This window comes from Columba livia, chromosome 3 (genome assembly GCF_036013475.1).
Source record: "Columba livia isolate bColLiv1 breed racing homer chromosome 3, bColLiv1.pat.W.v2, whole genome shotgun sequence".
Taxonomy (NCBI): Eukaryota; Metazoa; Chordata; class Aves; order Columbiformes; family Columbidae; genus Columba; species Columba livia.
In genome coordinates this window covers 93695677-93717081 of record NC_088604.1, presented here as the reverse complement: position 1 = coordinate 93717081, position 21405 = coordinate 93695677, and the positions used below count along the sequence as shown (strand labels likewise).

At 38.9% G+C, this 21405-nt stretch overlaps 1 protein-coding gene across 18 annotated transcripts in view; it reads right to left on the bottom strand.

Moving 5' to 3' along the window:
- Positions 1–21405, bottom strand: part of THADA (THADA armadillo repeat containing) — a 167798-nt gene that overhangs the window by 17295 nt on the left and 129098 nt on the right. For 15 of the 18 annotated variants that reach the window (XM_065058283.1, XM_065058290.1, XM_065058287.1 and 12 more), the window contains 5 exons: positions 19238–19647; positions 18779–18900; positions 17328–17400; positions 14701–14845; positions 11482–11613 (listed from right to left, as the gene is read on the bottom strand). In XM_065058283.1, the coding sequence (XP_064914355.1) occupies positions 11482–11613; positions 14701–14845; positions 17328–17400; positions 18779–18900; positions 19238–19647 (882 nt within the window). Of the gene's footprint in view, positions 1–514; positions 5081–9907; positions 9969–11481; positions 11614–14700; positions 14846–17327; positions 17401–18778; positions 18901–19237; positions 19648–21405 lie in introns of those variants that run through there. The other 3 variants (XR_010471580.1, XM_065058292.1, XM_065058293.1) reach the window with 2 other exon arrangements.

The following is a 21405-nucleotide window of genomic DNA, read 5'->3' as shown; positions in this document are numbered from 1 at the left end:
CACAGACCACGCGAAGGAACAAAATTAAAAACATGTGAAAGTGGCACTACGTTGGTACTGTAAGCAACTGCCATAAATAATTCTGCTCCTCAAAGTGATTTCAACAGTCTTGCTCTAAATCAAACAAATCAAAAGCCCTTTATAAAAAGTCTAATTCTCAAAATTTAAATTTCTAGGCTTCCCAGAGGATGTTTAACTTGAATTTCTCATGCATGAGAAATCAATTTGTTCAACTAAGACCATTACGAGTTCCCCTTGTAAGAGCTCATTTGGAACTTATTTCAGAAAAAAAAGAGACATTGAGTAATATATATATCTTAGGTTTGGAAGTAACAGACACTCTGTCCCACAATGCCTCCCCCGCATTGACACACCAGGAATTAAAGCGACCAAATCAGTGGGAAAGCAATGGCTCAGGGAATCAGTAATACAATAAAAACCCCTCTCATTCTGCTCTGACTCTGGCACAGGTAAGTACTATCCTGGTCATTAAGAATGCTGAGTGCTGACTTACCTGAAAACAAGCTGGTGGTTTAGGTTCGTTTGCAAAGGTATTTATATTCCTGATTTTACTCCCACACAAACACACACAAACTAAATTCGGTGTGCAAAAAAGTGCTTGCAGAAATGTATCATTTCCTCATTCTTGGTGAAATACTTCTCAGTGCAAAATGACATTACAAATAAATGTCAATATCCTATGTGCACACCATGAAATGGGGCAGAGGCCTTGCACAGGACAAATACCATGCACAGGGCTCTGCGCGGCTTTGCAGTCTCATTCTTGCAGAGGTGATCTCTTGTGATGCAAAAGGCAGAACAAGAAGAAATCTGCACTCTTGATATCTGTCCAATCTGTGCTGCTGAGAGACCTTCACTCTGCACAGCTGTTGATCACAGTTTTCCATAAGCAAAACATTTACAAAAAATACATTATTCCCCATCGCATTATACATGCACTTCTCAGCATACATTTTTGTATTCTTTCTATGTATAACACAGATATTATACTAGAATTTCGTATCTGTAGCTTAAATATGAACAGCTACAAACTAGATGGCTACAGTATTGACACGGACTTTTAAAGTTTTGTCCATTTAGAGCTATTAGGTAACAAAGGTTTGGAAGTAATCAAAAACTTGTAAAAATTTAATTAGCAGGCTCTCCAGTCCACCACATGCTTTCAACAGATATCCCATTTCAGCCTTTATAAAGAGCGCCATGTGTGTACGGGTGTGCCTAGCCAGGGTTCTCTCAAATCCTTCAGACCAGAACTTCTAGAATATGGTTCTCAGCTGCACTGTACATGAAGGCAATGTTCAGGACACCCAAAACACCAGAAATGCTGGGCTATATTCATTTGGACTTCTGCATCTCAAGCAACCTGAGGAGCAGAGCAGTGGATGCAGGTTACAGGTAACTAAGCCTTTTTGTGCACAGTCCCAGTTAGAACAGCACCCCCCTTGTTCCAGCTTTCAACTATAACACCAACTTCCATATCCTGATTTTCAAACATATCTAATGCATGGATGTATGCTTTGAGAAACTGAGCTCCCTATAAAAGGAAATAATTTTATTTTAAATGGTATGCAACTCCTTTTCATTCTTCCAGTGGTGTTTTTTCCCCTGTTCCCTCTTCCCAGCTTCTAGTTATTAAATAGTTCTTGAAGTAACAGGATTTCTTTGCCACTGTTGTTTATCTTCCTGTTTTGCAACACAATCCAGCTTAAAAAAAAAAAAAAAGGCATTTTTTCAATGCTTGTCCTATATCAAATTGCTCAGGTTGGCAGCCATTGGACTTCCCTTTGGACAGCTTTACCCTTTTATAGCAATAGTGCAATAGAAAGAGCAGCATTAATAAACTTTGAGAATTGCAGCAACTGGTTAGCAAAACAATGCAATTTGTGCTCAGACTTCATTTTTATAGATGAAGGACAAGCTACAACACTATTATTGCAAGTTTTATCTCAGCTTTTTTTAACCAATAAAATTGGAGTCATGTTATTCAAATAATACATTTGAACCTTGGTATAACAAGAGCTCACCACAGTAGCAAACTGTCATACAGACTGCAGGCCAGGACCTGCAACCTTTGTATATTGTGGGACCTCTACTATGTCTCTAAATAACTGTTAAAATTGTATTTCAGAAGTCTAGATATGATTAAAAAGCTGAACATTTTGGTTGATTCTTGGCACGCCCACAATTAGCAATACAGAATGCTAGCTATAAAAAACAAAACAAATGCAACAAAGAATGACCACAACTGTAAGAACTAGTCAACCCAGGGCAGATAATACTATTGACTTCCACCTGGCATTCCTTGACATTCTTTGAGTCTCTTGTGAAGAGAGTACTTCTGTTCCAAAGACATCCAAAGCACGAGCTCTTCTGCCTTTTAGGTTGTTCAGAGAAAGCATGAAATAGCTCTGCTCAGAACAATGTGGTCAGACCTTCAGTATTTATTTACTCCTAGAGAGGCTGATTTTGCATAGTTTACTGGCCTGGCTTGCAAAACTATTTTTTCAATGAAGACAATTAACACTGCTACTTACTTTTTCTATAATCAATCCAGGAGTAAAGAAAAAACAAAACAGTAAAACATACATATTTTGTTCTTGTTTTTAGCACTAAAATGCCTCTCAGAAATAAAGTGCAATGTTTTAAAAGCAGATGATTCAAAGTGGTGCTATTTTGCTTGTATCAAAAGGGCACACATTTGTTAAGCTACCAGGGACAACACCTTCACAGCATGTATCAGAAAACCTGGTTTCATAAGCTTAGGGATTTTCATAAACAACTGCAGGAGGGTGCGAATTCACTTTGGCTTCAAGTAAATGGTTCTTCATTAATATTTTACTAAGACACAAAGACTCCAAGTTTAGTAGGTAAGCTGTGGATAGCAAACAGCCTTCCTCTACTCTGGCTTTGTGATTAAAGAGCTGGCATCAGGAAAAAAACAACAACATAGATACAAAGGCAGACAACATATGCAGCGATGAGTTCCTGAGCCCAAAGGTAATTACCAGTGAGTATTCTGTACATAAATATTTAAGCCCATTTTCTATCTTTGTCAGCCAACTTCTCCTTTGTATCCAGGAACAATAGCTAAACATTATTCAAGACCTAACATTAAAACAGGAAACAATCATATTACAAACGCAATCTGAAAGATCTCAATTACTTCCCAATCAGATATTCCAAAAGTTTTCAAAACAACAGGAGGTATTTTTAGGGTATAAACTAGAATGTCAGATATAAAAGAAAAAAAGACCCAAAAGAAATAAAAGACCTAAAATATACCTATTACCATGAAAATATTATATGACTATCCTACAGGTCAAATCTGTTCCTGAAACAGCCCTCAGTTTATTCTGGCAGAAAGACCAGATGAATTCATTTACACTTATAGACCTCAATTCTTTCATCCTTGCAACTGACCTGTAATTGTTACCTTCTTAGAACTATTACAGCAGATGTAAAAAACCTCAAATTATAGTTTCTAGCCACAGTAAGTATTTCATAATCTCTACCACGTGTCATTTTGCTTTCTGGAACAAACTTCTTAAATGTGAGGTCAACACAGTCAGCAGGTAGTCACCAACTGGCACAGGTATTTCCCATCTATTTAGTTTGCTGGGATTTCAATGGTCATCATTACACATCTGTCTCCCTGCATAAATCCTACTCTGTGCATGTGCGTAAGGAAGTATTTGCCATTAAACAAATGGAAAGGAGAAAAAAGATGCAGCCAGAGGTATTGTCCCTTACACGGAGGGCTGAACGTTCAACATTTTAAGGACAAAACGTCCTTTTTCTCTGTGAACCCCATTCTACTTATGATCCCACAATTACAGAGAGCATAAGTGGTGGGTGATGCTTTACAGTACTTTTAGTCCCATTTGGGTGCACTTCACGGTGCAGTGTTCTAGTAATTCTCAGCAGCACGCCCACTGCCTCCCTCGCTGGGACCTGCTTCACAGGATTCCCAGAACACACAAGCAACTGTTTGACCTTTCCTCCTGGCCTCAGCACGCCTTATCTAACATAACCAAAGAGGCATTACCACCTTACAGTGTACCTGAAAACAAAGTCCTTCACCATGCTGGAATATAATGCTGCAAACTACTGCCACTATTTTACACCTCTCCAACAAGGTTGCAACAAGTATTGCTTTTATCTTAGGCTATTACATAAACGTCATGCACTATCTTTTTAAAGTTGACTTCTTTTGTAGAAAAATCATCTTGTTCCGCGCCAGGAGCAGCTCTGCTTTGCTGTGAGGTTTTTCTGGTTTTGATTGTAGCGCATCTTTATCGTATTCTCTTCTGCCTAGATGGGTCTCATCTATGTGACTTTTCTGCTTTCGACCACTTAAAGGCCATTTGGATAAATGCCACCTCCCATTTAAATCCTAACATTCAGCTCAAAAGACTCTTCTTTCATAGCAGGCTTAGAAATCCAGTTCTTTTTAGTGAGCTGTGCATCTAGTTACCAGAATGCAGTTATCAAGAAATCCTGGAGCTGATCCCAGAAAAAACACACCACATTAGCCTTCCTTCCACTTGTCCCCAATACAAGGAACATAAACATATTTTGGCTAACATGATTAGCAGTTTTCCATTAGTAACCCAGATGATGCTGTGAGAATTTCTGGACTGTTCCCAAGTACCCGTGGTATATCACAAGATCCGACTGGGAGATTTTTCTGACCAACACATTCCAAAATTATAAGAGACTCTCGAGGTAGCTTGAAAATCATGGATGGCAATAAGTACTTGTAAAATGTTTTTTCCAATCTGCTGGTTTTTTCCTACTCGGGGCAGTAGGAAGGCCCTGAAACTGATCCATTTGTGGGAAGATCTTAAGATCTTAACCTTCCGCATCATAGCAGTTGATGTCATGTATCCAGAATGAAGATGTTCCATCTTCTGCACGCAGCTGTAACCATCCACAGCACTAGCAACCAACCTCCCCTTTCAGGCTGGCTGGTGGAAGAGCTCCAGACGGCAGTTTCAGCACAGCTCTTCATGCACACAAGTTCTGAATTTGTGCTTTTTGTAGCTACTCCATCAAATCTCTAAATAGAAAATAAATTCAAATTTCAGACTAGAGGAGAAAGTGCACAAGTCTGACTTAAATCAAGAAAAGGAAATCTATCACCTACAATACTGTGAGGGACTTCGGTTAAAGCATCCTCAGACCAAATTACATGCATGCAGTTCCCTAGCTTATGTTCAGGTAATTACCACTTATTCCTCAAAGCCAGGCAGCTGCCAGAACTGGTTTTAAAAGCCACAACTAAAGGAGCTGTCTGGGGCCTCAGAGGTCTATTAGCCTAACCTGAACATCAGGGCAAGTCAGCCAGTGCATGGGAAAAGTTGAGCCCCACACATCAATCTTTGTCCAGGATCAGAGTAACCTGACACTCGTTTCATTCACCGCAGTCCTCCCATTTGCTTCAAGAGAAGGCTACGCCAGCACAGAAGCAGAGCAGAAAGTGGGGAATCTGTCCCCAAGTTTGGCAAGAGAATGAGCACAATGGTCGTATGAAAAGGAGAGTTCTGAACATCTTGTTTGTATCTCTTCTTTATATACTTCATTAAACAAGACATGGTGACTTAAAACCGCTCTATTTCCCCAGCAGTGGTACACAGGTTCTCACCCCAGTCACTCTGTACCTCCATTGCCACAGCACACAGACTTAGCACTTCATAAACAGGTCTGGGGAGAGAGGAGGGTTAACTCAACATGCAGATGAACTAAAGCTTTAAGAAATCTATTTAACACATCTACCCAACGGTAAACATGTGGAAGAAAAGCTCCTTTTACTATGCCCAAAGTTTGCATGTGCTTTAAGTAATAGTTTGAAAACATAGTTTCAAATGCCAACAAGCAGTTGAGGCAACGATTAAAATAGAATATATTTCTTCACTCTTTCCTATGCAATATGTGGGATGCTCGTATCATGCACCCTATCACGCACTACCAATGACAATGGTATTTTTAGCATTTTTGGTTTGCCCAGCTCTCAGCTGTTTCAGTAGCAACTGGAACAGTTTAAATCTGAGTTGCTTGTCCTGGAATACTTCATGGATCAGTCATAAAGGACATTTGGGGTACAAGTTCTGGGATCACACCAGTCACCTATGATTTGCTGATATCACCTGTGGTGTTGCTGATGAATGCCATACCCTTGTGCTGCATTAACATCACACAGACTGTGTTCTCTCTTATCTCCTGCTCAAGTGATTTACTAGATCTTCTTAGGGAACACATGTATGAAAACTTCTGCACAGCTTTAGGTTCACTGAGGATAGGAACAAGAAACATAAATCTGAGCAGTATTTCTTCTCTCCTCATCTCTTCCAAATGTTAATATAGTCAGTCTGAACTTCTCTTAACTTCTCCTTTTCTACCTCTGCTAAGGCTTATTTACACCATCACACTCAAAAATCCCCCATGTAAATAAGCCTTCTTGCATGTACCTTCATGAGAGAGACACCTACTCTAGATTCATGAAGAAGTTTATTTTTAATTGACCTTCAATATTAATGATGTGTTAAAGAAACAGAGGCACAGGAAACAAGAAGCTTTGCTTTTCTCCATGCCAAGGAGACAGCATGGTTCCCAAATAGAAAGGTTCTACTCAGTCAAATGCTAAAGCCTGGAAAGGAATTCAGAGTCACTTAGAAAATATTTTAGTTCTTTAATCTAATAAAACTATTTTTTTCTTTTTTTCCCCCCTCAAGCAGCACATTTTAACTTCTCCCTTTACTCACATTTACGCTCTCTAGTTAATACGCAAAATAAAAGTTGCTGAAAGGCTCCTAAAGGCATTTAGTCTGATACAGTAAGGTGTGGCTGAGATACCGTGGGCCACTAAAACACAAGTAAACACCCAGCAATGAAGATATCCACAAGAATCTCAACCTAATCTCTTCTCTGCAGAGGAGTGCCACCCCCTCCCCCAAGAGGATGTCCTTCAGAAAGAGGAGTCAGCTTCTTTAAACCAGCCAGCTAATACATTTTTTTCCTGGTGACTCAAAAAATGGGACATTTGTCATTTTCACTGATCATTTTTTCTGAAGATAAAAAGTGGAATCTATCAGGAAGGGAACAACCGTCAAGAGAAGAAAAGAGAGCTTTGCATTGCCTTTTGTTCAGAAACTCCTGGCAAAGGGGTATCATCTATTGCTTATTTCTTAAGCATCTGAAATGGGAACAGAAGGAACAGGATTCATATATCTGAATTTTTGGCCAGTGGATTAAATCAGCAATATGTTCAAAACTGACTATATCTTTTATAGCCCCAATCCTGTCCTCAGAATTACTCAAGAACTAAGAGAAATAATAACAACAACACTGGACTGATTTTCAAAGACACAATGCATCGAGTGACCGTGGTGCTCACACAGGGCTGTTTCTCTTCCAGACCATGAGCTAAATTGTTCATCTCTATATTACGCTGCTGTTTCACCATAAACGCAGCAGAAGGCTCCCAAAGGCCTAAATTATACTCAAGAAGAATATTTAGGCTGCTAAATCATTCAGGCACTTTCAAAAGTTAGTTCAGCTCAATTTTAAAAATCAGCTAAATTGGTGCTAAAGCTGACAACACTAAAAATGCTCTTTAAGCTATTTATGGAAAATTTGGTAATTCACCAAGATAAAGGTTAAGCTGACTAAAGGTATTTAATATAGAATTTTAGAGAATTGTGCTTGCTTAGTAAAATGTAGTTCATTCAAACTTCTCTAACACTGACAAGATCCTAACTTTACTTAAGGTAACACTTCTCTAGATAAAAAAAGTCATGGAGGAAAATGACAGCAATGTATAGTTTTTGTTCTAGCACCAAGTTACTAGAATTTTTCAGTATATTCAGTAAAGTGATTGTCAGTAGAGAAAGCAAGCTCTTATTTTCCTGACTTAAATTATCTTCTTTCTTGTAAGGCGTAACCCCCTTGGATAAGAAATGCTGCTGTGAATAGGTCTAGACTTTACACAGCCATGGGTCACTAATTTAATTAGATTTCAAAGCAGCTATTCTACATTTACACCGAACACAATACTTCCTGTACCCTCCCTCGTCCTAAAAGGAATAAAACAATCCCCCAGAAGTTTACACCTCAATGCATGAGGAAACAGCAACAAAGTGCACATACAATACCTTGAGTTACAGATGGGGCTTATATTGTTCAAGTTATTAGTAAAACCTTAACTAGCTGCTAAGTTGGTATTTTTAGCAAGGAAAACAAAAGGTTTTCTCGTTTCTAGTGAGACTGGATTCTGTTTGACCTGTTCCACTCAGAAAATGACTGCTGTCAGCCAACTTCAGTGACTTCCCCTCCCAATTATGAGCTTGTACACATATTACAAAATTAAACCAAGCTTCTCTGTATGAATAAAAGAAATTTTAAAAATTAACTTTCCTGGTAACTGTGGAAGTCCTTCCCTTCTGTAAAAAATAACAGGGTTTGTAGGGGTTTTCTTGGGGAGAAGGGTAGAACGAGTGTAGGAGCCTTGCTGTACCCGTGTTTGGTTTTCTGAGCTGTTTTCCTTCCAAGCAAAAATGGGGGCTGCGATTTTCACAGGGTTCTTGTATCACATTTGTGACCCTGAGTTTCAGACTCTGCAAAGTAACTGCTCTCATAATTTGACTGATCCAAAGCTTCATGGAGTAGTCAATTGAGGAAATTGGGGTTTTTGCCCTCACTAAAAGCCATGAGTTAATAACAAGGAACCAAGTTCATATTCTCTTCCAGGAGCTCATATAACATTTCAAAGAATTACACAAGATTGGAGCTGTTACTGTAAGTGAAACCACACTAATAGATGGGATCATTTGCCTCCAGTTTCACCATCTATAAATGGCCTGAAAATACCATTATTTCACACAATCGCACTGCTACACATTTGTACTGTTACTCAGCAACATGTATGTAAAGGAAAAACTGCCTATAACAGTTATATGAGCAATCTATGCAAATAAGTGTGTTATTATTAATGACAGTCCAACTTCCCATTATTCTGCTGAAGCAGAATAAAAATTTAGTCTCAGTCCAGCTGTTATTTGCAAATACAAAGTCTCTCATACGCTCTTCTGCCATGTATGAAGTAAAGGGGAACTTGTCAGGCTGCAATGGGGGACTCCTTTGGATCTCTGATATAAATCACACACTTAAGGTATTGATTCCCTAAGGTGACAATAGTTTTTTCTTCAGTCCTAAAGAAAATAGGAAGAGCAACTACCTTACACATTGTATACACAGCCAGAGACCATTAACAGCAGTAAAAGGCTGAAATACACCATAACCTATTTCCACAGTGCAGTATTTCTGGAAATATAATGGCTAGTAGGGCACAAAATTTTTTGATGCACAAATGAAGCTGAAAGTATAACGGACTCTTTACTGTCTAAAGTTAGCTACTGGTAATGGCAATGAAATGAAACTGAAACAATTATAGAACATATGAAAATGGGATTCTAATAATTCATTCCTCTTTCCAATGTCTTGAGTCATATTTCTTTCTGATGGCATGATAATACTGCTGGGCCACAATACCTACTTGTCATCATTCAATGGAAACGAAAAGTCAGTCAATATAAGATATCCAGCATTTTGTTATCAAATAAAAGGTTTAAAGAGAGCTGTTTTATGGCTTCTACTGAATTTCAGTGTATCATCTTAGATATTTTAAAATCACTCTGTGATGAGAGAGCAGATGTTCATGGTAGGAAAACTGAGAAAAAACAAGTACACATTTGAATGGCATTAAAAATCGCCAGCACAGGCAGCACTGGTGATCCAAGAAATCTCTAAGTCCTAGACCCAAACATATTGCAGACTCATGTGCACATGAAAGGGGATAAATGAAAGTAACAACATTCAAAGGTAAACTTACTGTAAACTGGTTGTAAACAAAAGCCACAGAGGCAAAATTCCTCCCTTGGCTCCCCTATAAGCTAGAAAGCAAAACACAAAAAGTGAAAGGAGTTTGGGGGGTGGGGGGGGGTCGGGGGAGGAAAAAAAAGAGGTCACAGGAAGGAACAATAATAGTGTAAAATGGAGGCAGAAAGAAACTGGATTTTGTCTTTCCAAAAGCAGCCACCTTTGCAAGTCAGAGATGAAAGCAGTTTAAGTGAAAAAACAGGGAGGCAAAACTAAGTATAACCAAGGGGTTAACATAAGTTTGGGAACGGGGTTCCTATCCTATCCAAGCACTGATATCACCTGAGTATGAATTAGTAGGACAGAGGCCTCATGCAGCTACAGGGCAACATCCCTTGGCACAGGGATACAAGAAGGAAGAAAGGAGAAGATACAAGGAGCCAGGGAGAAAATCCAGCATTGTGTTATTTCCAGAGAAAGTACCATCTAGAGACATTTGAGGATGCTCCCCAAAGGCCAGTGTCGAGGACACACATACAGAGACTCTTGATAGTCAAGAGAGCCGTAGCTGGGACTAGATAAACAGCCAGAGCTGTGATAAGAGCCCTGTAATGAGACCTGTGGGAAGATTAAATCTGTCCATAACACATCCCTCCTTTTACCCCCTCCTACCCCAGAGCACTGAGCCTGAACAGTGCCAGCTCAAAAACACATCTGCCTCATGAGCACATTCCCGCATAATTCTATCTACATCAATGGCAAATATACATTTTTACTGCCCCCCTTTTTTTGTTCTTTTATCTCCAGTCTAGCAGAGGTTCGCATGGAGATGGCCGACTCATCTGAACCGACTGCAGACAAGCTGGTACAGGCGGTACTGAGTAGCGTAGGCTGGCAGTGACCACCAGAGAGAGTCGCGCTTGGTAGCAAGTTCTAATTTATTCACAACACATGGAAGAATGCGTCAGCAAAGGCTCTCAAAGTGAAGCACATTAATTAGTTAAGCCTACTCAAGTTTTGTGGCTATTTTTAAATTAATAGGGTTGAGAAAACTAGGGCATGCAGACAAAAAGGCTGACATCCTCGAAAGCACATTGTGGGTATGCAGAGAATTGTCTTTGTTGATCTGGATCTAAATGGATTTCAAGGTCTAATAAGGAATCAGTGAGTTGAATACTGTTTCCCAGCTTCCTGTCTCTCTGTGATTTGGCTATTACAATGACCTGGGATTCATGGAGTGTCTTCCACTGCATTATTTTAGAACAAAGCTGGTATTAAAGAACCTTCAAAATATGAAATTATGTGACAGTTAACTCATCAGAGTAAGAACCATGAAGCTGAATACTGCTGTTGTCTTTTTTTACATACCTGTGTAACCATATGCAAATTATACCAAGAACAGTAAAAGCAAAATAATAAAGTATGGTGGGTGTCAAACATCATAACCTGCTGATATCTTCTGTGGTATGTGTTTCTAAGAGACACATGGAACACTTCACAGTTAGCAAGAAGTTTGCGATGAGAAAATAAGTACTTTTGTCTCCCAAGTATCCAATAATATTTAAAAGTAAAGAAAAGTTAACATACCTGTTTCTTTACTGCTCTTTTTTTCATACTGTGCCACCTGTATAACCTCAGCAGCAGTATCCCTTACTATCAAATCTTCATTCTGCAGCAGTAGAATCACACATTTCCACAGAGCAAGGGTATCAGACAGTCCTACATTTATTACAGAGGAAAGTTACTCATTCATAGAAGATACAAAGCTCTGCTTCCACAGCTAAACATAGAAAACACAGTGAAACGCTGCATCATGGGCAGGAGAAACGCACTGGCAAAACACTGGGACGACAACTGGCAATATGATCAAAACGCTCTGTGCGCATGTGAACTTCATCTAGGTGTGTGACACAGCTTGGTTTAAACAGGGGTCAACAGATATGAGAATGGACTGGGTGCAACTTCAAGTCATAGGTGTTCTGAGTTTTCTACAATTTCTAAGATTGCAGAACTCCTGTTTGGCAACAGCAAAAGTCGTGCTGCTGGACGTTGACCAGTGCACTGTGATCACGGCTTTGCTGTTGCAATCTGCATGAAGCAGGGGCTAACAAGCCAAATTTTGTCCAAATACTGCCAGTAGTGCTGGCCACAAATACCATTCCCTGCAGCAAATGATCCCACCTCTGAGGGATCTGCCCATCAGCTATTTCTCCCATACCCACCTCACTCACCACCATGCCCTGCCACCCTCATGCCCACCATCTGTTAGAAGCAAGCCAGGTTTAACCCACTGGGTAATCACCTGCACACAGTTAAAACTAACCAGAAATAACTGCCAAGAGGGAGATGTTCATGTAATAAACCTGAAACAGGCAGACACCCCTAGCACCCTGGCAGGAATTCACATCTCTCAAGCCATGCTCCACTTGCAGACCCTTGTGCCATTTAGTGGTGTCACACTAAGAAAAACTAGCTGAAGTCACAAAGCTATGCTCATAGGTGTGCTGGGGTACTTTCCAGCTCTGGTGGAACATCCTCATTAAAGGAATCCAGTGGAAGGTCCTTTCAGAGGCAGCCAGCTGTTAGATATTACTTTCTGGTGATCACAGAGAACAACCGAGTTGGTGCTTCATTGCTGCACTGTTGGTTTTTTTTCAAGCAGGTTATCAACAGGTCTATCAAGGATTTGTATCATAAGGCTAGCCAGACAATTAATTGTATTTCACTGCTTGGCCAAAATTAGTTGCTTGAGCCTTTACTCTACAGGCAGAAGAAGCATTCCTGTATTTCATCTAACTTCCCTATGTGGGAATAGCATGGAGTATAATTATATCAGAAAGAAGTTTTCTAGCATGATGCACCAAATAACATTATACTGGCACAGCTAAGGCAGAGTAATTATTCCCTTCTAGATACAATGGCCAGCTCTCCCACCTAGACAAGTTTGTACCATATCTCCAGGAGAGATGAAAGGCTGCAAATGGATTTTCCAGAAAGACTTTTTCTGAACCCTCAAGCAACATGATGGAGAGATTATAGGATCAGCCAGGGCATATTGACTGGCATTCACCTTCTTCCTCTTGCGAACATACTCAATGGAAGCACATGGGAATGACTACACTCCAATTTCATACAACCACAATTTTCTTTAACTTCTACTTTGTACTATATGTGGTCAAGCGAGCTGATGCAGAACAAAGCATAAAAGTCAAAGCTGTTTATATGTATATAACCCCTTTAACTTTAAGGGAAAGGATTCTGGGTTTACATTACTGCAACTAAACACCACCTCATGCCTTGATTCGCTAAACTTTTCATTGCAGTAGCTGGACAATTTCACAACTGTGAAGAATGCAGCATCTCAGACTGACAATTCTATTATAGGTAGTATGGAGGGTCAGTACTGCATTTTTCTTTCCCAGGCCAAATTTTCAGAGCAAATAATAGGTTCAGATAGTTTGTTCACAGAGGCCCTGAGGGTGTTCCTGTTGTGATGTGGTTTGTTATTTTGCTTTATTTTGTTTAAGCAGGATACAAACTGCTGTTATTTTCTTTCAGACCTTCACATCTGCCCGACTGGGAAGCATGGAAACCAGGAACTGTTCTGACATGATGAGAAGGGAAACTCTGTTCTCCACCGGCTACAGACCAGATCCAAATGGTGACAGGCAAGGAGCACACATTTAGGAGATTCTCACTTGGATACCTCCCCGGTCTTTATTTGATATAAAATGGTAATGTCTGTCCTACTAAAAGCTTTAAGAAGATGGTGGAGGTCAAGTTTTCTAGAGCTGTTACTATGAACATTAAATAGTACAATGTTGACCTCATATAACAGACATAGCTTTGTTAAATGTTCTCATACCTCTTAAAAGACATATCTCAGAATAAATAGATGAATTTAAAAAAATACCACTACCTACAGTTTCAGAAATATTGCCATTTTTCTTGTCTAACAGAAATTTGTATCCAGTCCATATAAGTGTACTTAAGCTACTCAAACTAAAAACATTTACACAACTACAGTGGACTAGAACAGCACAGAAACTATGTATTTAAAGCTAAGCGTCTTGTTCAGGATGCAAAATAATTTCTTTATCATCTATCACTACCTATTTTTGCATGTTTCCTGGCCCTTTAGTAACAAAATCCCCTTACTCGCTGTTCACCAAAGGCAGGGAGTGGAAAAGGCTAGGAGAAAAAAAATCTGTGTCTTCTGCCAACAGATCAGGAAATTTCACACAGCTTTGCCTCTCAGTCAGTAATGTATTACCGTATAAGTGTGTGTAGTTTGTTTGCTGGTTGGTTTTCTAAAGAGACAGTCTAATGTTAACTTAAAATTATCTGGGAGGTGTAATGTGACCCAGTTATTAATCATTCTCGTAGCAGAACCTGTCCCTCATTTCTAGACTGAATCCTTTAATTTCAACATTCAGCCAGCACAGCTTTGTTACACTCAGTATAAAACGAAAAGCATGTCCACATCACTGGTAGAATATTTCAGAAAGAGCAACAGCAAACCAGTAAATCTGTACAGCAATGTATAGTGGCCTGGAGACCCAGCAGTATCTCATTACCTCCTTCTGTGGAGTTATTGCAGGAGGCTCTGCACATGTGCTTCTTGTACCAGAATGAAAATAAGTCTATTTAGTACATTAAAACCAATTAAAATTTTCAGAATGCCCTGTTTGATGTAATTATGTGTTTTGGCTGTGTGTACATACATACGTGTACAATACATTTTAAGTCTTGTATTAATGGGTTTCATCTAAAAAGACCCAGAAAACTGATGCTTAAACTACTCACCAAGAATGAGCTTCTCATTGATCAGAAGAAAAGTTGTGATACTTTTAAGCACTTCAGCAGCTGCTAACAGCATCTCTGTCTGTTGCTCATCTCCACAAAAATCAACTATCAGTTGAACCCACTTTTTCAGGACTTCTTCTGAAATCTGAAGGCACAGAACACATGAGACTTAGGCTGTGCAACCCAATGTTAGCACTCACCATGACATGAACCTATGGATTGCTGAAGGGATAGTACTCATCAGTAAATGCGGATTTTTTTCCCAAAAAGTTGGCTTCCTGTGTCACAGATAGTTAGGATGGGAGATTTTCTGTCAGTAAAAACAGTATTCACAGGCAATTCTCTTGCTCTGTCGCCTCGCAACAGACCCACCAATGACCACAGAAGTCAAAGCGTGTATTTGTGTCCTCAGTTCCTCTAAACTTACAAGCCAAAGAGAAATATACTGGACTATAATAAAGAGAAGCAATTCTCAGAAGCATACTACATGTAGACACATACATATATCTGCAAAAACAACTTGGAGTATATCAACCACAGCACCTGTCTTAGGCTTTGGTAATAACACAATATTTGGTAAAGGGGTAAATGCAGCTCCACTTGTCTCCTCTGCAGCTACTGGCGATGGAAAGGTTTTTAATAAGACTGTTGAGATACCTTGGGTTCTGATAGCACATGCATTCAAAACACAGAAGGAATCTCCAGATACACAGAAAAGCTTGCTGTCCTAAAACATGAAGAATTCAAAAAAAAAAAAAAAAGACTAGGAGAAACTTCCTGGTTCAAATAAAATGCAGTTGCCAATTTTCGGAAAATATTTAGTCCTCAGATACATGCTAGAAAAACTACTACTTAGTAGCAATGGGACAAAGCTTCAACTCTTTTGGATATGTAGTGGCAGCTATTAGATTTATTTTTTTTTTTTTTTAGAAGGAAATAACGTGCATTTTACACACAAGAGATAGCACTTGCAAGACTTATCAGCTCTAATCTCCATTGGGACAGCTGGGCCATAACTGGGAAGAGAAAGTCCTGACTTCCATAAGTGGCCAGAGAGAGCTGGGATCCCCTGCAAATGCCACATTAGGCAGAGTGGCAGGTCAGTCACAGTGCAGCAATGTCAAGGGCAGGTTCGATAACAGAACATGCAAACGGCAGGACGTGGCATCCAGACCCAACCACAATTAGGAGGAAGTTCCAGAGGCAAAGAAAAAAATATCCAACAAACAGATTGGGACTTCATGCACAGGAGAACAGGAAAAGCAGCACCAGCTCAACCTGGAGACACTTGAGGTATGTGCAACTAATTTTTTTTTTTCCTTTTTTTTTTTTTTTTTGTTATGTTTAATTAAAGGAAGCAAAAAACAGAACAACCGAATCAGGTAAAGAGAAGAACCAATGAAAAGGTGCATTGAGTTTAAGGGCAGAGAAGTGCAGGACAACACGCTGAGGGATCAATGAAACCTCAGTCGTTCTCTGCCTCGCTCTGCACCGCACTTGGTCATGAACCTGCGCTGTATTATACAAGAGAATGTCCTACAGATTCTGTAACGGGTTAAAAAAAGTCCCCAAGATGTTAAAATTACTGAAATTGTGAACAGACACGTGAACTATCTAGAAAGACAGAACTTGACTTTTACCTTACGGAACAGAAACAATCCCTTCTATAGATGTAAATACTGAATGCAAACCCAAAGAATTTAGATGGAAAACTGATGTACTTGGTCTTTTACAAAGTAGAAGGCACAGTCTCTACAGATGTCTTAGATCTCCAATGATTTATATGCTTATTAGAGAAAGTTGTTTTGGCATTATTAGAGTTAAGATTGTTAACAGCATTTTTCATTAATTCTGCTTTGTAAATCAATACAAAACTTCAGAGCAATAACATCTATATGTGAAACCCGGTTTATACAGTTATTTTAATGTTTGCAGCTTGAAGTCCTTGCATTTTGCCTTTTTTAAACAAAAATATCTGTCATCGTAATTCATGTTCCCAATTCTTGTGTGCAAATCCGATATTCATTTTTTTTTAATCATGAGACAAGACTGTTAGCAGACAATATCAATCAATTCTGCTGCATATTCTATTAAAAAATAACAGCTACATAAGGAAAAAAGAACCTTTTAAAAAAGATGAGAATTTTGTCTGGTTTTAAATATCCATTAAGTTTTCTTTGTATCTTTGAAACCAACCAAAGCAAACAAAAAAAATTGTCCGGCATTAAAAGCTGCTTTAGCGCTGCTCTACACACACGTGACATCACAGACTGACAATGTAAAATCAAAAGAAATGGACTGGGTTCAGTACATGTGTTTAATCACCGTACGCATTTTTCTTTCCACATTATAGTGCCTATTTTCGATTATCTCAGAAGCTGAAATTAATCCATTGGAAAAATTTGCGTACATATTTAACTTGAAGTGACAGTGAGAGGGATATGCCAAGATGATACTCATGGCCGTTCCATCCTGGAACGTGGCAGTGTGTTCAGAGAGGAAGACAACACCAGAAAAGGTGCAATGACACAAGAAAACACAAGCCTGGGGCTTCTAAAAGAAGCGATGTGACTTCTATCACCAAAACCTCCAGAATTACAACAGTTAAACAGCTCTGTTTGCCTTACCTGCTGATGGTTCTGCAAAAGATGGAGGACCAACTTGGAGGCAAATTTGAGACCTATGCTTTGAACTTCAGTGCTGAGAAAACAAGGTAGAGAAAATATTTTAAAAAAGCAGCTATTTCTGCCATCATTTCATCTCTAGAAACAAAAAACAGTCAGTTCTTAATCATTGCTCATTATCACCATCAGGTATTTTGCAAGCTGAGCTCTCAGAATTTTTACATTACAGATCTTGATGTTAGTTGAGTTTTTTGTTGATATGCAAATGAAATACGCTCTTACTTTCACCTCTCATGTTTATTTTCTATCTGCATACTTCCCGTAGAAAAACACATTTGAAAATGGAAGCCAAGTCAAACAAAGCGGTTATTATTTTAAGTTATAAACACAAGCACTTCTTCAAGCTGGTGTCAAGCTCTATGAATACCTCTTCTACAGCTGCTAGAAATGTTACTAGTGCAGAATAAGCCAAATGCTGGCCCCTGAGCCTCCATGCTGCCCAGCAGGGTCTCCGGACACGGTGCTGGACACCGTGGCTCCTGAAGGGCTGTTCTCACCACGGGGAACGGCGACACCTGAGCAGTACAGCCTGCTATTCCAACTATTTCCCTCTAACAGCACCAGTCGGTGTTATTTTACCAGAAGTATCTTATTTCGTTCCAGAAATAAAAAAATCCACATCACCACTTAAGCTTGAAAAATTTAGTGAAAATCAGCAGCAAATGTGCACAGCTAGAAAATGCTGTTCTACACTCTATACCCTAAATATTCTACATTGCTAACACTGAGATGCAATGTTTACAGGACTTTAAAAAAGACTATTAGAAACAGGATGGTCTTGCCCTTAGAGCCAGGACACTTTAACTCTGACCATTCCGTTATGAATGGGTGGACACAGCTTCTAATCCAGTACAAACTACGAACTAGCTCCAAATTTTCAGTGCTTTCTGCTGACTTTATAAGTCTGATTAAGGAGTGAGAACCCCAAGAATTAGGGTTAACCATTTCTGCCAATGCAACAAGTGAAATGAGATTTATCACTTTCTACAGACGGTCTGCAGATAAACCAGGACAGATGGCAGATTCACAGCGAGTGAGCGCATGTTTGCATCATCACTTCTATGCATTAAGGTGTTTCCCGATTACCGTCAGGAAGAGCTGTTCTCATTGTCCATCATCTGACAGCTGGAGTAACTTCTTATTTCAGGAACTGTAGTTCTGGATGTTTACAGCATGCTTGCTGGTATGACCTGAAGGACTTTTTAGTAATTCAGATCCACATCTAACTTCTCAAAAAAAATCTCATCAAGAGCCCTCTTTATTCAAATAAATCACACTTGCTTTCCTGAAATGTGGATTTTTAAATTAACAGATAGCCCAAAAGCAATAAATGAACACTTCAACATTTAATGTTTTTAAAATACAAATGTTTTAATGTGCCTGACAGACCATACCTGTTGGAGATATCTATAACATTTAAACTCCAGGTTAAGAGCTCATTTGGATTCATTTTTATAGTGCCTTCAGTCTTTGGAAGCACATTTCTGAGATCCATATTATAAAGAATTTCCAGCACCTGAAAACATAATTCACAAACAAAGAATTTACAGTCTCAACATGCATGTATACATTTGAGATCAATAAAACACTGACTTATATCCCCACTCCAAGAACACAAAGGTTCCCTCTGGATAGTGCAAAGCAAGGAAAAAGGAAGTTCTTGCTTTTATGCAAGAACATCTGTTACAGAATTATAGCACAGCTCCTATTCAATTAAAAAAGAAAAAAAAAATAAAATAAACCATGTAATGTACTATCTAAAAACATCTTGCCCATTTGAAATATATATTTTTTAATTAAGAGTATAATTTACTGAAAACATATCAAATGTCAATAAAATAGCACCCTCCTACCTTGCAAAAACATTGGAAATTCTTTTCCTTCAGAGCCATTGTGAGAAGAGTGCCTTCAAAATCAGTGAGTAAACACAACACACCTCCTCCTTCTGCAATCTGCTTGGAATTTATTTGCTTCAACCAGAGCAGCGCTGCTTCCAACGCAAGCAGACGTACTTCATGAAACTCACACTGGAGGAGATGAGCTATTGACAGCGCTGGTTTGGCAATTCGCTTTGCAACAGGTGAACTGCTGCTCTGGATGTCAGGACCTGCAGTCACCGACAGCACTGACAGCACAAGCTTGGTGATGCTCTCCAGATACTGTATCAGTCCGGGCACTGCTGACGAGTAGGGGATACCAGACACCAACTCAGAATCTGAAATAACTTTGTTCACCTCTTCCCAAAATCCAAACAACCGCATTCCTGAAATGAGAATAAAACTAAGTAAAGTGACAAACAGATAAGTGTTACCATCTGCTCCAGACCATGAAGCGATTCTGAAGCTGAAAAAGATCAGGTATGCAAAGGTATCTCAATGTAAATTCAGGAATGAAAGTAAAATATCGTTCTCCTTCATTTTAAACTTATTCTGAATTATGAAACAACTTTCCTAGATACCATGTGTATTCATACTTAAATAGAAAGAAATAAGTATACAAAGTTTTCTGAAAACTATAAATTGTTCAACTCACGGGATGAAAGCTTCAAACAACTTAAAAACACTACGGTACTTTCCAGAGTGCCTGTCATCTTTGCTAATTATAGTTCAATAAGTATTTCCTTAGATCAGGCTACTAATACAGTCTTGCAAATTGTATATGCTTTGTACTATCATTGTAGAAAGTGATTAATACAAATACACTGTATTTAAAAAAAAAAGTAGGTAGTCTGGAAACCTCAAACCCCACCAAATACAACTATGCAGTCATATTATACTTGATAGAACAGCTCTAAAAATCAGAGATCAGATTGGAGGAAGTACTGCCTGTCAGCCTACCTACATAAATAGATCTGTCCTGTCTGTATCAATCTAAAGAATTTAATGATACAAAAAATCCAGTATGCTCTTTCTATGCCTGTTAGCTTTGAACAGGTAACATAGCTTAAAAAAAAGAAGGACGTTAATACGCTAGATCACACAGAATTCAAACACAAGCATGAAATAATTGAAAACCATGAGGAAAAACTCAGGCATAGAAAAGAAGAATGCAACTGGTGTTAAGGGATTTTAGAAATTTGTTTTGTTTTTGGTTTTGTTTTTTTTTTTTTTTTTTTTAAATATCAAAAAGCATTGAAGGTAAATACAAAGATTAAAGGAAATTTACTTAGATTTCTCCAGTATCTTCAAGAAGACAATTCATTGCCATATAACTTTACTATTTATAATTAAGTAAGCACTGAGTACTACTAAAAGCCTGACCAAGTATTACCATTGAATGGCTGAATTTGACATGAAGCTGCAACACAAATATGGTTTTGTTCTGTTGCCCGTGAAGACATTTCCTTAATCCTTCTATTTACAGTTAAATATCCTGCCCTTTCATATTCAAATTCTTTCAAAGTCATCTTAATTTGTTTGACATTTACACAGAAATTTGACGTGGTTGTACACTACATGGCATATAAGGCAAAAGCATTTTCTGAGTAATTCTGGACAAGCTTCAAAGAAATTTGGTATTTGAAAAAGATTTTTCAGACATATTATTTAACCATTCATTCTGTTATTCATATTTTCACTACTATTTTCTGAACGAGCTTGATGTAGTCAAACTGCCATATCATTGCAAACCTATGTCACAGCACAATCCTCTGAAGGACACGGGTGGCTTCCATCTCCCAACATGAAAAGTCATGTCTTTTATTTGCTACATTTTCTAAAACCCTCCAGATTGGCATTACATACTGGCATCACGGCATAAACTATAATAGCATTCATGCCTATCTCAAATGACATGTCTCCAAATGCCAGAATTCCTTAATTTCTGAACCGTCTGGTTGCCTTGGAGAGGGATTAGGCCTTCGTCCCAGTTATTACACAGCCAGACTCCACAGACAGCAGTTTAACAACAGAAATAATCCCAGGCAGTTAAAAGGTTCCAGTTCAAGCCCCTCAGTTTGAGAAGAGAAGCGGCTTCAGTTTTGGAGCCCCCATGTGCTTCCCTCCCCAGCTGCATTCCAGCA